At 31.9% G+C, this 19,231-nt stretch overlaps 1 protein-coding gene across 1 annotated transcript in view; it reads left to right on the top strand.

Moving 5' to 3' along the window:
* The window catches only part of LOC142328663 (discoidin domain-containing receptor 2-like), a 490,260-nt gene that overhangs the window by 460,510 nt on the left and 10,519 nt on the right, over nt 1–19,231 (top strand). The window contains exons 12-15 of the mRNA XM_075372563.1: nt 1,414–1,536; nt 11,840–11,949; nt 16,953–17,153; nt 18,863–18,955. Coding sequence (XP_075228678.1) covers nt 1,414–1,536; nt 11,840–11,949; nt 16,953–17,153; nt 18,863–18,955 — 527 coding nt within the window. The remainder of the gene's footprint in view (nt 1–1,413; nt 1,537–11,839; nt 11,950–16,952; nt 17,154–18,862; nt 18,956–19,231) is intronic.

Consider the following 19,231-nt stretch of genomic DNA (forward strand, 5'->3'; position numbering starts at 1 on the left):
GTTTCTTAACGATTAAATTGCAAGTAATTAGTAAAGAAATTCACTGAACAAAAAGATTGATCCATTAAAGATATTTTACCAGTGTGTAATAAATACGGTAACATATTCGAAGATATCGTTCATACAGACATTAAATAGAGTTTTCAAGGAAGGTTCTAGGTTGCCAAAAAGAAAAACCTAAATAAGGTATCTGCTCTGCAGAGGAGAACTGCGATACGAATTGTGTCTGCATATAAGACGCTATCATAAAACGCAGTAGAAGTCGTAGCGGGAATACCCACTGTCGGGCTTAGGGTTCTGATGCTCCGACGAGTTAACTGTGGAATACCTAAAAGTGAAACTAAAAGACACATGCTTGAAGAGTGGCAGACACAGTGGGAAACACCAGACACTGGAGGCTGGACCAAAAGAATAATTCCCAGTCAATATATGGATCAACAGGTGGTGCGGAGAGATGGGATTCCATCTCACACAACGGTTAACTGGACACGGTGACTTTGAGGCCTACCTCTATCGTGTTGGTAGGCGGATAACACCAGACTGCCGATACTGTAACAAAATTGACTCGATAGAGCACTCGACATACAGATGTAGCAGATGGGACGAGATTAGGCATTCATTTAGGATAAGTCTATTGCATCCGGAAAACAAGCTGCAGTACATACTAAAGAATAATACAAATCAAGGAGAGAGACGCTAGGGAGTGGGATGGGAACAGATACTGGTAGTTGGGAAATACAAGGGCAGCCCTGCTTATGAGAGGTTCACTGAGGTGGGCTGCTCTCGATGATTGACCGAAGACCCCTTGAGTTCGGGGAAAATTGAAAAGACCGGAGACCCGGTTAGATCCCCTCCGTGGAGGAAAACTGCTTTGAGGCATGGCGCAAAGAAAAGACCGAGCCCAGCCTACCGGGTGAGCGATCCCCGCAGGACACGTCATCGCCGGATCGAATCCTGTGGAGTTTCCTGACCTCTAACCTCCCAGATTAGAGGTCAGGCAACCACTGAGGATGCGCAATGCGTAACTGCTGGACCATCCTCAATGGTCTTGGGGGAAAAAAAAGGTTGCCAAAGGCTAATAATTTAAAAAATTTATCATTTCAAATAAAATAAACTTTGTATTTATCTATACACAGCTATATTTGGTGATCTAGAAATTCACCAAAAACAAATTTACAAATGCAAATAATAAAATTATTAATTTTTAATGAATGATAATTTATACATCTATAATGAAATTTATAAATACAAATTTAGGTGCAAGCACTATCTCTGGTTGTACTTAAAAATGATTTATTATCATTATTTAGCATTTAAATACATAAAGAATAACAATTCTTCATAGATCTTAATAAAATTTTGTTGTAAAATCGCATTTTAAAATAATTTACCGTTGTTTTTAATGTTAAACAGGCTCCTAGTCAGCAAGACGTGCTTACTGCTCTAAAACGAAGATTAGAAACAACTGTAATACCAGAATTTCCCCGTCATAGGCTAAGAATGTTATCCAAGCTTGGAGAAGGGGCTTTCAGGGCGGTGAGTATTTATGTACTGTAATTCTATTATTATATATGTGTACACCAGATATCTTAAATAGTTTAAGATTTACGATTATGAATCATAATTTATAATAATTTATTATCGGATCTCATATTTTATAACGTTTAAAATATTATGTTTCATTTTAAGACGGTTTTATTACTGTTCATGTCGTATAATTAATAGCTTTGTATACGTATAACTTCAGGATGAATATGATTCTAAAGAATGGAACTCCTACAACAATAAACTTATTTATCTAAATATGGATTAAGTCGATTAAATTTATAAGGCTTTAAATCTGATGTTTGAATAGTGACGTAATTCGATTGTTCAAAATAAATAAAAAAACAATTTAATCTAAATATACTTGCAGAAGTAATATACAATATAGATGAACACATATACATACATATGTAATAAATTACAAGAGTATACAATAACATCACATTTTATTCCACTTGGGAATTAAACGCTTAATATTTAGAAAATTACACTTAAAATGTTAATTTTGTTGTGTAAATTTTTACCTTGCTAATACTTTAAACATAATATGTACTACAAAGAAAGTATAACCAATTGTTTAGAAGAGTTTACAAAGTTTAACCCATAATTCAGAAGAAATTTTTAACTAATAGTTAGTATATCAACTATTAGTTGAATATTTCTTTCAAACTATTTTCTAGGTTTTGTATAGCAACACATGCTTTTCTTTTTCCTGTTAAGCCTCCGGTAATTAACGTTCAGGTATTACTTAAGAGGATAAATGAAGATGATATGTATGAGTATAAATGAAGCGTAGTCTTGTACTGTCTCAATTCAACCATTCCTGAGATGTGTGGTTAATTGAAATCCAACCACCAAAACTACCGATATCCACGATCTAAGTATTCAAATCCGTATAAAAGTAACTGCCTTTAGTAGGATTTGAACCTTAGAATTCACGACTTCGAAATCAGCATTTCGAAGTCGAGAATTCTAATCAGCTTTGATTTGCGATGACAAGTTCACCACTAGACCAACACGGTGGGTAGCAACATATGCTTGGATTAGTTAAACTATCCGCAATGTTCAATACCTACTGCACAGCCGAAATTAAATGAAAATTATATACTTGGAGTAAATCAATTCTTGTTTAAAAATATAAAACAAAACAAAAATCGCTGACCATATTTGTCTGTAATCGATAAACTCATTAACTAATATTACTTTATATTCATTCATTATGAAATTATAGTGTAAAACATGTATTCATAAATACGGTTAAAGAATACTTAAATTATCCATAAAAAATGAAGTTATGATAAAATGTAAATTAATGTTTTTATAATTTTTTACTGAAAACGTCAAGGATGTAATATCCATATTATATCTTAAAAAAATTTTATACTATTCAAAGAAGTTTAAAAAAGGAGATAGCGGTAAATTATCAAAGAAATATATTCCACGAATTTACGTGCGTAAGAAAAGTAATTGGAAGACTGCAAAATTGTCTTCAAGAATAAATCGATATGATACCTTAAACAGTTTAATTACATATAGTGACACTGAGTGACGCATCGCTTCTTGTCATCCAAGTTCTACTCACTTCTACATGATTTCACTGATATAAGGAAGTGATGTTAAAATTCTATAAGAAGATTGTCGATTAAGAATTTTTAGTATTATTTTTTGTAAGAAATAAAATCAATTTATAAACTCCTGGCTTAGTGTTTAATGTTAGAATCTGTTAAATTATTTCAAATTTATTAAAAAACCAATGATAACTACCCAATTCAAATTATTGAAATGGATTTTTCTAACTTATTAGTAATAAAGTTAATGTGTTTTCCCGTCATTTTTATGAGATAATGGAAAAATATTTCTAGAAAGATTAATTACAACAATAAATATTTATAATTCACAAAATTTAACCCTGTGAAGGTGTTCTTATTTAACTTAATTATAATACGTAGATAAAAATACCCCTAATTTAAAAAATGTGGGTTGCGTAAATTTGAATTAAATAAGTATTTATCAAAGAGCTTAAATATCTATACCTAACATCTATGATAAATCTAAAAAATCGTTCGTCTAAAACAGTTGTTATTAAGATAAATAATTACTATTATCTTTTTTGCTAAGATCACTATACTTAATTGATAACTGCTTATATTTCTTAGCGTGATTCTTTTATCACTTGTTGACACTTTCGGTACCACTCCATTGTCAAAACTTATTGTACTGGTACTTTTGGAATGGAATGGAATGCAAAGTTGGCAGGAGTTTATTACTCCCTACTTTATCGCAGAACCTGGACAGAGTCCCTTGCTGCTGGATCATTCTAATCGGGCTTGGTTTTTAAAAGAATTATTTTAAATCTCGGTTCTAATTTTCTCAAGTTTTGTATTATTATTTTAGTGAATTTAAGACGGATTTAATTGCATTCCAATCCGTTGTTAAACCAGCGTTATCGAACCCATTTTATGGGCCGACCGCGGAAGGCTAGGCTTATAAAGCCTGTCCTCCCGACGTAATTCCCTTTCAGACCGTCCACTGAAGTCCTTTCGGTGCTAACTCTTTAATAGGCTAGCAGGAATACGCCACAACGGGGCACTACCTGTAAGGAGGGAGCAATGCGTCCCCTTTTCCGGAGGAGTCGCAATTGCTGGGTTATTTTATCTTACTGTAAGTTTTGAAAAGGAGAGGTTGTGTAGAAGCTCTTCATCCGCTTCTGGTATGGCTGCCCTTCAGGACGCATCTCTGCTGGGCTCTGTTCCGGACTCCAGTTTGTGATGTTGAGTCGAGTGGTTGGTCTTCCTTCTTCTTCTCCCTCTTCTTCTTCCGAAGACCTCTTCGTTCTTCTTTGGCCTGCACTTTCCAAGAATTGGTAGTAACCGAAGTTACATACCATTAACCTTGGAATTCCCGAAGCCCCGAAGGGCTGAACGGGGGAAAGTGCAGGTTTCTTCGTTCTTCTGTGCTGTCAGTGGCTGCTGGGCAGGTGGCTGCTGGGCTTGTGACTGCTGGGCTGATGGCTTCTGGGCTCGTTCCCTCTTTCTTCTCTCTTGAAAGGAAAGGAAGGTAATAGGGAACTTATAAATGGTGATACCTATTCGCGATCGCGGTTTTGGGGCGGCGATTTTCTTTGAAGAAGTAAACAGAAATTATTCACTCCACGTAATTATTAACCTTCAGATGGTACTTTTAAATTTCTTTTAATCTTTATATAGGATTTAGTCAACGTCCCTCCGTATATTTGACGTCATGCCTTATCTGGCCTTCTTTTTGTTTATTTGTTATTAATGATTATACTTATGTTTTAATTTTATTTATCTATTTACTGTTTTCAAGAACGTTAATTTATTGAAAACAGAAAAAAGATAAATAAAATTAAAAGATGAATATAACCACCGGTAATAACAAATAAACAAGAAGGCATGACTAAAGAAGGCCAGTTAAAGCCATAAAGAAGAAGAAGGCCAGATAAGGCAGGACCTCAAATATAGGGAGGGGCGTTGACTAAATCTTATAAAAAGATTAATAGAAATTTAAAAGTACCGGTACAATAAGTTTTCACACTGGAGTGATTACCAAACGTCTCTTCAAGTGACAAAAGAATGAAGCTAAGAAAGGTACTCGACGTAGAAATTATTCGTCTTTTCAGAATACCTCATTTAGAAAAGAGGTAAAAATAAGTATCATGACAATTGGTTGAAATGGTAACAGTTTTTAGGTGGAAATATAGGTTGTTTTTTTTAATATATATTTTAAGATATTTTTAATATGTTATTTTTATTTTATTTTAAAGTAATAAAATTACTAAAAAAAACCACAACCTTGTTTAATGTAAAAAAAAAACTTCAAATATCTACCCACCTCACACATGATTTAAAAAAAAATATTAAGTAAAATTTATCCCCTAAGACATAACCTATTACACCAAATTTCATGATTCGAAATTAAAATTTGTATCTATGATGTAGAATTTTTGAGCTAATAGTATATTAAACTTTCGGAGTTATAAATAGATTTTATTAAAACAGGCATTTATTGACCGATAGCAAAACCTTTTTTTTTTTAAATGCGCAGATTTAAAAATAAGTAATTAACTTTTTAATTTAATTAATTTTGTATATTCTAATATTTTACCATTTAATTTTTTTTTATTATTAAAAGTTATTGAAAATTAGGTGGTTGAAGATGAAAATTTTCTTTAGATTTTGCGAAATATTTTATCCTGAAGAAAAATAATTGGATTGGTGGTTTATTATAATAACGTTTGTTTTTATAAAAGATGTTATTTAAAAATATCATATAAATGTTAATAAAATTAACAAATTGGTTTCATACATGAATAATATTTATTATAGATCTTGCACTTGTTAGTGTATCCTTTCATTTTAGAGCGCTGTGAAGCAAATGTACAGACCGATTGAGATTCCAATAAATTCTAATTAATTGTTTTTCCTTTTACCATCCTGTTGGTAAATTAATTTATTCTACTGTGTATCTTTATACTATATGGATTCATATAAGTACATGTATTTAAACATCTATTTAACTAATAATTGTGTGATTCTATATCAGTACAACGTATTTTAGTGAAAAAATTCTACCTTTGCTGAAAGTTGATTTTATTTTAATAGTCGCCATATTGAACCTTACTCTTGAAAAAATATTGAAAATAGTTAAATGAAAGATAAATTGCAAATATATTTTTAAATATATTTGAACATTAATTATTTTGCAATATAATCTCTTATTGAAATTAAATAACTTTTAAATTTTAATTTTCTTCAAATAGATTGAAAATCTCAATAAAAATGTAAAATATAACAAGATTTAATGTGGTATATAATTCAGTTTTTTCCATAAAGGATATATAATACCTACAGAGTGACCGAAAATCACTGTACCGCTACAATTAACAGAAAATATGAGTTATGTGTTTAGAAAATACGGTATTTTCGTCGGGGTCGGTTGTCAACAGTTTTTTACAACATCACACACTCTGAATAAAAGACAATTGTGCTAAAATAGCTGACACGAGTAATTACAGCGTCGAGGAATGGTTAGTAACAAGTGTATGCTTTCATTATCGACAACATACGAATCAACTATTGAAGCTAATTAGTGATATATTTCGGCGACGCTTTAATAAGCCGCCACACAATAAGCTAAAATGTTGGCTTGGTAAAAACATGCGGTTGAATTAGTTAAAGGTAGGCCGCGGAATGGACGAAAGTTAACGCGGTTAGAAACATGTGCTGTTCTTGCAGTTTCCGTTGAACAATCCTTCATGAAATCGACTCGTAAACGGTCAGCTGAACTTGGTATACCGCGAACGACAATGCAAGACCGTATGAAAAAGGACTTGAAACTTAGTCCATTTCGTCCGATGTTCATCGATGAACTGTCAGACGCAGACATGGAATGTCGCGCTGTATCCTGCCGGTCTTTATTAGAAAAATTCTCCGCTCCAGTTCGCCGTGGAAAGGTGCTTTTTACTGACGAATGTGCAATCGCAGTTCACGTGGCAGAAACGTGTTATTTTGGGCGAAAGAAGATTCTTATTACGCGACAGGCTTGGAAAGAAATCAACCACACGTCATACATGGGCTGGAATGAGAGCTCATTTCTTGTTTCGTACGTATTTTTGACGCGTCAGTGAATGCACAATTTATTTATAGATGTTGGAGTTACGGTCATTACCACAATTTCAAGAGAAGAATCTCATGGAACGAGTACGATTGCAGAAGGATGGAACACCTGCACGTTTTCCTCCATTAGTCCGCGCGTTTCTGAAAGAAAAATTTTCAGGACTTTGAATTGGCCGCCGGACTCCAACGTCACCAGCTCCGTTATCATGGTCACCACGAAGTACTGATCTCACCATACCACACATCCATTATGGGGAATTATCAAGCCACACGTATATCTACACGTCATTAGACCACAAATGTACAATTGCGTGACGCTGCGAGAGACGCCTTCCGTAAAGTAACACCAGAAATGCTCCGTCGCATGTCACAGTGGACGTGGCGACGTATAGAATTGTGCGTGCAACATGAGGGCAAACACATAGACCGACTGGACCATTAAAATTAATACTATGTATCAAGGGAGTATAATGAATAAAATAATTCATTATTATATCGTACTTTTCATTTATAACTCATTACAAATTTTTAACTGTAACTTTAGGGGGTTACGGTGACGCCGTAATTTTTCAAGTATAAGCTTTTTCATTGGTATTAAATATTAAAATAAGAATATTTTCAATAATAATAATTTAATAAATCATTCATGTAAAGATAATTACAATTATAATAAAGTTTGATGAATGGTTTTTTATTCATCGGTAAGTATTTTTGGAAAAACTGACTACTTATCTACTATGTCATTTTATAAATAATTAGTCCATTATAGTTAACAAACATTTTCTGTAATAATTATTTAAATAACAACAAACTGATAAAGACTTAAAATGAAAAAAGAAAAAAAGCTAGAGAGTAAATTCATTCCTACCTCTCTATTAAAAATACATATAGTAATTAAAAAAGAAAAGATATTGGATGACAAAAAAGGGTATCGACCACACATTTACACACCGCATACAAAAAAGAGTTGTATTTAAAAATCAATTAGCGTTTGGGGTACTTTTTTATAGTATTCAATTAGTAGGAATGATGACGGATAAAATATTGAGGGTTATTATTATTATTATTTTATTTATATATTATGACCAATGTAAGAGTTCATTTTTCCCGGTAAATAATTAAACCGTGCTTTGGTGTATGCGCGCGCGCGCGTGTTTGTATTGTCTATATATGAATTTTACTGGTATATGTCACATAATAACAAAGAAAATTTCGTTATTAACCAACAATCCTTGTAATATAAAATATAAAAGATTTAATAGATGAGGAAAAATTTCTTAGTATTTTAATGCAAAAGTAAAACAAGTTTTTTTTTAATTTCAAATTAAGTTTATTAAACTAAATATATGCCGGGCTGATCGACATCTTTTGTCATTTTTGAGATTAAATCATAGTTCCGTCACTTTAGAACTTCTGTATTTTTGGATAAAAAACTGTGATAACTGATTTTCATAAGCCACTTTTGAAGTCAACTTTATAATGTTAAGAGCGTTCTGTAGAGGGCGAAACAAATGGTAATCTGACGATGCAAGGTCAGAATTATACAGCAGATGGAACAAACCTTTTCGGCCATGTTCTTTCAATTTTCGGCGCGTCATCAAATATGTAGGGTCTAACATTATGGTTAACACAGACGACACCTTTCTTAAGAGTTCGCAAAAAAAAAAAAAAAAAATGGTAACTTGTTTTTAAATGGTTATAGCTTCAGAAAAAAACATTGTAGAGTGATGAACTTTACGTTAAATAAAAGATCAATATTCCAAGTTAATTTTGCAAAAGCTAGAGCATGCGCGTTGTGTTTCTAGTATACGTGCGCGTTAGTGATCAAATGCGGTGCAGAGCAAGATTCAATGCGTGATGTGGGTTGCTATTTTTGAGTCAGTTATAAGAGTTAGGCGTGAATTCCGTCGAGGTAGAAGAATTTTGTTATTTGGGAAGTAGAATTAATAAAGATGGACGAAGCAGGAGCGATATAAAATGCCGAATAGCACAAGCGAAACGAGCCTTCAGTAAGAAATATAATTTGTTTACATCAAAAATTAATTTAAATGTCAGGAAAAGATTTTTGAAAGTATATGTTTGGAGTGTCACTTTATATGAAAGTGAAACTTGGGCAATCGAAGTATCTGAGAAGAAAAGATTAGAAGCTTTTGAAATGCGGTGCTATAGGAGAATGTTAAAAATCAGATGGGTGGATAAAGTGACAAATGAAGAGTTTTTGCGGCAAATAGATGAAGAAAGAAGCATTTGGAAAAATATAGTTAAAAGAAGAGACAGACTTATAGGCCACATACTAAGGCATCCTGGAATAGTCGCTTTAATATTGGAAGGACAAGTAGAAGGAAAAAATTGTGTAGGCAGGCCACGTTTGGAATATGTTAAACAAATTGTTAGGGGTGTAGGATGTAGAGGGTATACTGAAATGAAACGACTAGCACTAGAAAGGGAATCTCGGAGAGCTGCATCAAACCTGTCAAATGACTGAAGACAAAAAAAAACAAAAAAAAACCGTCGTGTGTAATCTGAAGACTCCTCGCATGAAAATAACGTTCGGCAATGGGACAAACAACTCAAAGAAACAGGGAGCCTACTGAAGCAGACCCAGGACGGCCATTAGTGTCTTATGAAACGGATTGAAGCAGTGCGAAAAAATTTATTGCGTAGCCCGAAAAAATCTGTGCGGAAATGTTCTAGACAGTTAGGCATTCCTAAAATGGCGTATAAAATTCAGGAGTTACAACAAATTTATTCACAGGACAAAGTGAAATGACTTGATTTTGTGGTAGACATTCTGGACAGGTTAGAGCAGAATGATGATTTTTTAAACAAGTTAATTTTCAGAGATGAAGCAACGTTTTACGTTTCTGAACGAGACAATCGACATAATGCTCGTATATGGACTGCTGGATTTCTAAATACTATTAGTGAACATCATAGTAAAAAAGTGAATATGTAGTGAGCTACTGGACGAGACAGAGATATTGGGCCCCTTCTTTTTTGCTGAACAATAGCAGGGATCATCTTCCTGGATATAATAGAAGAGTATGCGGTGCGCCAAATACCGGAGAATTCCATTTTCCAGTTAGACGCAGCTTCTCTACATTTTGCAGCAACAGTACAGGATTTTCTTAACGAAACAATTTCTCAGCGATGGTTTGGCGGAGAACGGTGGATTGCCTGGCCACCACGATTTCTAGACCTTACCACCATGGATTTCTATTTTTAGGGTTATGTAAAAACACAAGTGTATTCATTCAAGTTCGAAGCCTGGACCATTTAAAAGAAAGGATCACTGAAGCTGTTTCTTCTTTCCCGCTGTACGTTCTTTGCCATGAATAGCAAGAGACTGAATATCGTCTTGATGTCTGCATGGCAACTAAGGAAGCACACGTCAAAATCTATTGAACACATAAGAAAATGGAGTGTTTCTCTTACATCTAACGAGTAGATTACAATCTACATTTAACATCTCTCTACAATGCTTTGCTCCAAAGCTATAACAATTTAAAACCCTACTATTATATTACGAATACACTTTCATAAATTCTGGTCTCTTTATCTCGATCATTTGGTGTAATCTTTCCAGTTGTTGACAGTAAAAGTTAAAATTGATCGTTTGACAGGCCGGCAGTAGTTCATAGTGAACAATTCTTTCCTATCAGATGCACATCACCACTTATCTTGACGTCAATCCTGGCTATGTCTTCGTTTGCGGAGCTTCATTTTGCTTTAAAAACGCATTTTTCCATAGATTGTTGTTCGCGATACATTTTTTCATCTTCCGTAATGAGGTATTACAAAAATGGTTCGATTTTGTTTCGTTCTAGTACCGATTTACTGATTTAATTTCAATCCATTAAATCTGTTATTATAAAATCATGTAGCACTCAAAACATCGAGTGTCTTTTCTCTGTATCCAGCCGTCCTCAAACGGTTTACACCTATTTTATGGCCGATGTCTAGTTTATTATTGATATTACAATGCAATTCTGCTGGTTTTTTCTAATTTTTCCATGATTTTTTAAAAACCTTTCAGCGATTGATGGATCAGAGATTGATCAATGACAAAAAAATTTCCAGATTGAAAACGCTTGAACCAGCTATGTGTCACACGTAATGATGCTGCATGACAATAATCAACTATCTTAGCAGCCTACGTCGTATTCAACCCCGGTTTTTATAATTAAATTTCAAAACGTATCAGGTTTCTTCTTTATTTTCTTTCATATTAAGGCGTAAGAATTAAAAAAAAAAAAAACATAAACTAACATAAATCATAATAACCTTTATAAAAAAAAAAAACTCAGTGACATCACTTGTCAGAAGCACGCATTTCTTAACAGATTTGGTTAATACTACCAGGGTTATGCAATCCTATAGATATCTACCGGGAGAATTCGAAGAAACATTTTCTCCAACCCCAATTTATATAAATGAAAAAAAAAATACGTTAAATAATATATAAACGGTTAGTATAAGTTTAAATATCTCTGAAAAAACTGGATGCAAATTACTTCTAGCTTATTAATAATTATCAACTTTATAAAATTAAATTTAAAAATATATATATATATAAAGTATTAATAGCTATGGATAGGTATGGTCATACTCATTCACATTTAAACTGAAAATTACATATTTCTTTTCTTTAATAACAGGTTTACATTGCTGAAGCTGATGGGATTCCAGATTATGGTGGAACACCTTCACCTGGTAAAAAGTTAATAGCTGTAAAATCACTTCTGCATAGTGCAACTGAGAATGACAAGTAAGTTATTTAAATTATTCTTTAAAAAGTTTTATATGTAATTACTGTATTAAAGAGTAACAAGTAATCTAATCGCTGCCACATGCTGTACTTACTACTGGGTAGTGTGACGCTAGCCGGTAGAAGTCGGGGGAACTTGCAGTCCACCGATGCGCGTTCCTCACACCAAAAGCCAGCTGACTGCACAACTCTCCCACTACTCGTAGGCTCCTATAAAAAAAACTGAACGGCATCATAACCGCCATTAATTAATTAGATTAAATAATTAGCCCGTTAAATAAATACCTCCCACACCAATAAAAGAAAGACACAGCAGGTTCAGGTTCTGCGATTAGTAGGAAGATATAAAGCTCTCTCTTTCCTTGCGTTCCAGCAAAAGCATTAAGTCACCAAACTCTACCAGACATCACAGACTCTACAGACGTCACACCGAAACTTGTCAAATGGATTCAGGAATGATCAAAATGGATATTTCCGTTGAAATCTGAAAAAAGAAATTTTTCGCGATAAAAATACTGCCTTTACTTCGTACAAGGAAGTAAAAATGTCAAAAAATGTTAAAAATTTTTAAATGTTAAAAATTTTTACCCCTTAAAATATTAACATTAAAAAAACCCAACATTTTTTTAATATATATACATATCTGAAGAATATTTACTTACTAGTCCAAATCAAGTGAATATCTTGTTTAGTAAAGTCGGAAATGGAGAAAATTTGAAATCTTTGTTCAGAATTTTTTTACCTTTCTTCGCCCCTTTCAAGGTCGAATTTCAGTAATTCTAGAAATTGGTTTTTAGATATTCACATGAAGATAACACACGCTAAAAATCAAGTTGATGTCTTTATTTATTATCAGGAAATTGGAAAAAATAGTAAATTTTATTTTTACTTTATTTTAACCCTTTAAACTCGGAGTTTCATAATTCTTTCTCACTTACACCATAAGAAAACGTGTATCTAAATTTTCATCAATTTATCTTCAGTAGATTCTGCTGGGTATTCATTATGAATCGGTCACGACATGTTCTTTTACATAAGCAGATATCACTTATCCATAACGTTACGATTTTTTTGTTTCTTTTATTATTACTATTAACAAATAATGATCCGACGAGATGGTTGGTGATCCACCCTTTTTTTCAATGACAGTAGTAATTATATTAATATAATTAATAGAAAATGTTGTAATATGTAAATAAATATTGCATTACAAAACGAAGATTTTATTTTGCAATAAGAGATAAATAAATAGGCCTGTATTTTTATTTATGATAATTATTTACTATTCTTCACCTAAAGACAGATTTATTTTCCATGAACAGTAAATCAATTAATTACACAGCTGTGCTGGTGAATTTATAATTTTATCAGAGGTATATACGTCGTAATATAGCTATTTTATAATCATACGGTATAATTATAAGTATTTTAATAAATTAAAATTTATTATCTTTTAATTTTTTTTTTAAAGTTTTATCTAGATGAAGTAATTTAATTATAGGGAAAGTTAAGTCAAGCGTTGCGATATAACAAACAAAAATAACAACATTGTTTATGTAAATTACTAAATATATAATTGAATAAGTTATATTTATATGTTGAACGTTAATAAATAATTAATTAAATGCTGTAAATTATAAAGATGTTTATAGATAACTTCTTGTAGCATATAAAAATATATTCATATACATTTGTACATCTAGACTTTAAAGTGTAGATTTTAAAGAATAAAAAGAATTATGGTTAATCAAAACATTTTAAAAGCTTTTACATTTTTTCTTTCTTAAATATAAATAAATTAAAAAAAATATGCTAGCTATTATTTTTGGATAAATCTATTTATTATACTGATGCCTACTTGATAGCCTACTTACAACTAATATTAACATTTTTAAAAAAACATTTAAGAAATCTTTATTAGTAAAGATTTTAAAGAAAGAATGACATAAATTTAAAGGAATACTATATGTATATTTAAAACAGATTTATTTTTAACCCAAAAATCTCATTTTTTACTCCTCTATGAAATTCTATCTTGAATTTCTTGAATTATTAATATTCTATCTTGAACTATTTGAATTACAAGGGTTTCTTTAAATTATAAGTAGCCTAATTCATTCTTACATTTTTTCTAACGTGAAATCTTTATTTCCCCTCCTCATTAATCGTTATTACTTTCTTAGTGTTTAGTCTGTTACTAAAATGGAATAATTTACTGAAACTCCATTTGCACTACTTGGCCAATTTATCAAACTTACAGTTTTTCTTTTTATTTTTAACCTCCGGGACTACCGTTAGGTATTAATTTAGAGGATTAAATGAATGACAATTTTTATGGCCTGTGAAATTACCATGCTTGACCGAGATTCGAACCCGGAACATCCGGATGAAAGGCCGAGACGCTACCATTCGCGCCACGGAGGCCGGCAAACTTGCAGTTGCGTAAGTATTAATCACCTACTGAAAAATAAAAGCGAGAAAAAACTAAGTCATTCCCTTCATTTTATTTTTTTCGGTTAAAATTTATAATTTCCCCAATTTCTCCAAATTATTATTTCTTTATATTATATGTTATATATATATATATATATATATATATATATATATATACCCACAAAATTACGGAACAAACTTTAACATGTACACCCCCCAAAATTAAATTCATGGGCGAAATTTGGGAAGCCATCTGCATCAAGACAGGAGTTAGGCAAGGGAATGGAACTTCACCAACGCTTTTTAACATTGTACTGGAAAAATCATCAGGGAATGGCGAAAACAAATAAAAAAAGAGACATCGAAGAAACACGGCTGGGACCGAAAGTAGACAATCTAACAGTAGCCTGCCTGGCATTTGCGGATTGAATAGCACTTCTAACATTAAAAATAGAAGATACACGGATAATGACAGCAAAACTACAGTAAACGGCACAAAAAAAGTACTACAAATTTCATTACAATAAACGGAATATATGAAATGGAAACACAAAAATGAAAAATATTTAGAACAAAAGTTACGGCAAGATCAAAAGATCTTCAACAACTTCAAGTATCTTGGAGAATTGATTTAACCAAACGGACTGGATAAAACGGCAATACAAACACGTATTAAGAAAATGAAAAAAGTCTACGGACTAACGAAGAACCGGTACAACAAAAAAAAGTATATCCATACAAGAGAATTTAAGACATTACAACACTGTCATCAATCCAGAAGGATTATACGCCGTACAGTGTTTATCCATGAATAGAAAAGGGGTTATCAAGTAGATTGAAAACCGGGAACGAAGAATACTACGGAAAATTTTAGGACCACGGAAAAACAAAAAAGGAGATTTCCGGCTACGGAGCAACGAAGAACTCTACAAGAAAACGGAAGCTTTCACAACGACGGCAAGAAAAAGAAGAGTTAAATTTTCGGGACACCTGAAAAAGATGGAGCAAACAGGCTGATGAAATTGATTTTTGATGATCTTACGAATCTCAGAAACACAAAAAATTGGTTTAAGAAAATCAGAAGCGATCTGGTGGAAATGGGCATCCTGGAAGAAGAGATAGCTGACAGGGATGTATTCAGGAAAAAGATAGATAATTGGAAGAGATTACTTATCTAGTTTTGTACGAGATTACTTAGGATCGATAAAACTTGTTTTAACGAAACTTTCAGAATGAATTTATTGCAATCAGATCTAGTCTTTTAAGTGACTTAAGTAGCTATTAATGTTATGTTTTTAACTTGAATTAGTTTTAGTGAACCGGGTGTTGACGTAACATTAATTTCTGGTATTTATTTAATAAGCATTCATATAAAAATATTATGGAAATAATACCCTGAAATTACCGAGTCTATATATCGAAAAGATAAATAATGGAAATAACTCGATCCCCTTCTTCATAGAAATATGTTCCTATTTATATATTTGTACGTACAGGACTGGTTTTAGCGAAAATTTCTGTTGGAAATATAAAAATTCTGAATAGTTTACCTGGAAAATTTCCTTTTAAATGGGAAACGAGAATCCCAATATCATTTAGGGACATAAATTTAAAAAAATGAGAAAAAAATTAAAAACAATGAATGTTAAGTACATAGATTGTACGTAGTTTTAAAACGATTTTCATAGAAAACTTTTGTTGTCTCGTTGTGGTTCCTTCTCCTTTAATTACAAAAAAGGTTTTTGTGTAATTTTCAAGTACTTATAGAGGATATATTTTAGTAAGAAATTTTGAGCGACAACAACAAAATAAAATAATATTTTAAACTATCTTCGAATGTTTTTTTTTTCTTTATTGAGATGTCCTATTTAGGAAGAAGGTAATAATAGCTGGTACCTAAAATATCAGGTAATCTGGTTATTCAGCTTATTTATAATAATGTACAGAATTCCTTAAAAAAACCATTAATAATTCTCGAACTTTCTTACGGGACAATAATTTCTGAATAAGAAAATTCTATCTATTAACAAAAGTTTCTATTTTTTGTATAAAAAATAAAACTACTTAAGATGTAATAAATTCAGACGGTTATAGCTACTAAATAAGAATAAACACTTCAGTTTCAATTCATTGGAACCGAATCAAACAAACATTTTAAATAGCCAATCCACTTGAAAGACCAGCTGCTTTTTTGTCAGTTGGGATCATGAATTTCTTTATACCTGTATGAATTATTAAGTGATTTTCGATTGCAATGATAATGTTCTGTAAATTATTCAAGCACAGTTAAATAAAAATAAAAGAATAAAACGTAATTCCTGAATCTTTTTCAATAATTTTTTTAAAAAATGTATAACTGAAAGATTGCTTTAAAAATTTATTAATAATTCAAAAAAATAATCCTGTACTCCTTTTCTATTTACTTATAAGTAGTATAACACATTTACTCAAATATACAATAGAATTTGATGTACAAAAGATATCCGCTCGCTTATATAACATCTGCTGTCTACAACAGTCTGCTTTTGAATTAATACCCGTGAAAAATTTCAATTGTATTTCTTTTTTAGGGCGGATTTTGAGAGGGATGTACGAATTCTTGGAGCACTAGAAGACGAAAATATAGCAAGAGTATTAGGTGTCTGTTCAAGTGAAGAGCCTCTCTGTGTATTGATGGAGTATCTACCTCAGGGAGATCTTTGTAATTTTTTGCGTTCTCATGCACCTACCCCGAGCGAAAGGACACTTCCTGTTGGCCTAAAAACTCTAAGGTAATAAAATATATATATATATATATACACACACATATTATTGTATAATTTAACTACTATTTGATTGTAAGTAATCGAATTAAAAATAAATTTTTGTAAAAATAATTGAGTTCAAATTATAAAAATTTGAAAGTTTTTCACATTACGTATAAAAATATAAAATATGTAAAACCGATTCATAATTAATAAATGTGGTAAATAGTTTTATTAATAAAAGAAAAATTATATATATATGCGCGCGCGCGCGCGCGCGCGTGTGGTTTTGTATTTTATTTTTTGAAATATAACTAATTAGGTTTTATTAAAATTAATAGCTGATCAAAAACGCATGTAATGTTAGGTGATGAAGTAAATGTCACGCGGGACTGTGAAATGGAGCAGAGGGGGAATCGGCGGTCTGTTCACCTCTCCCTGGTAGACCAGACCGGAGTTCGTAGTTGTAATCTAACTGAAGGCTTAGATCAGAAAGAGGTGAAAACATTAAGGAAAACATGAATAAATTCCATTGCTGCGATAACATTGCTGGTGATATGCATTACATTTACCAAATAGACTCGTACGATATGAGACATTTACAATCAGAAATAGTTTATTTAAATGTAGAATTAACTCGGTTAGCTAGTTCAGAGGGCAACAATGTTTATACAACGCTGAAGTAAATGTCTACCGAGGCATTTACATCGGCGGCATCCCAACGAGGCCCGGCTTATTACTATGAGATGTAAAAAGTTAGAGGGCAAAATACCACTCCCGTTTAAGTCCATCAGGTTAGGAATGGGGGGGGGGTGACCGGGAAGCGTCACAAGGCGGGTGTCTTCTCCTACGGAGATGGGATGACATGGTGCAAGGGACCTGCTTAAGGGAAAAAAAGTCGATGTCAATGTTGATGGTGTTATGTGCGTCTTTTTTTTTGTGTATCTAAACGAATTAATTAAAAACTACATGTAAATAGAATTGCTGTCTCATTCAAGTAAAGCGAATGGCTTGTGATAGGTTAATATAGACAACTGTCAGTCCATCATTAGATTGAATGATAAGAAGTTACAACTATATTATCGTATAGCTCTTTTTTATTACTCGTAGTTATCCCGCAGTTAATGTACTTAAAAAACTAAAAATTATATAACATAATATGTTGCTTTGTCAACGAATTAATGAATCTATTCTATTCACCAGCTCCTATTAACAATAGATAAATTTCTACAGTTACCCTTGCGCATTGGTTTAAATAAAAATTCCTAGGATAGGTTAGAAGAGTTAAGTTGAAAATTATGCGATTATGACTTAATAAAAATACATTTTTAGATTAAATCTATCCGTTTTTCATATTACTAAAGAAAACATTATGAAATTGACCATATACAAACAGATTTTGTAACTACTTCAAGACAACTGGTATTAAAAATGGAATTTCATCACCGATGAAGAAGACAATATACAGTAAAAAATGTATTTAAAACGTTTTACTTGTATTTCATCTTTTTTTATATATTAAAACTCCATTCTGTATATTAATCAACGAATGAATTGAATTAGATTATAAATGATCAATTAATTATATTTTTAATAAACTGATTATGCGTTAAGTATTATATAAAATGTAAATAAAGAATATTATAAAGAGTAAATAAAATAATTTATTGTTTAATTTAAAATTAAGAGAAAAAAAGTTAAATTTACGAATGTTATTTATCTGTTTCATATTATAGTTACAACTGTCTTCTCTATATGGCAACTCAAATAGCCTCAGGAATGCGGTATTTGGAGTCGCTAAACTTTGTACATAGAGATTTAGCAACAAGGTAAGTTTGAATTCAACTTATCTCTATATTCTGGTATACATATATTACCTAGTGTATAAATGGCTCTGTGTGTGTGTGTGTGTGTGTGTGTGTGTGTGTGTGTGTGTGTGTGTGTGTGTGTGTGTGTGTGTGTGTGTACAAGAGCGAGAGAGAGAGAGAGAGAATTGTTTATTCAACACAAACACGAATTGCGTATCTCATAGCTTACAATACTAACTTCTCATTGTTTTAACAGTATAATAGATAAACATAATTCGTTTATAATATAAATATATA

Source organism: Lycorma delicatula, chromosome 8, assembly GCF_047948215.1.
Source record: "Lycorma delicatula isolate Av1 chromosome 8, ASM4794821v1, whole genome shotgun sequence".
NCBI lineage: Eukaryota > Metazoa > Arthropoda > Insecta > Hemiptera > Fulgoridae > Lycorma > Lycorma delicatula.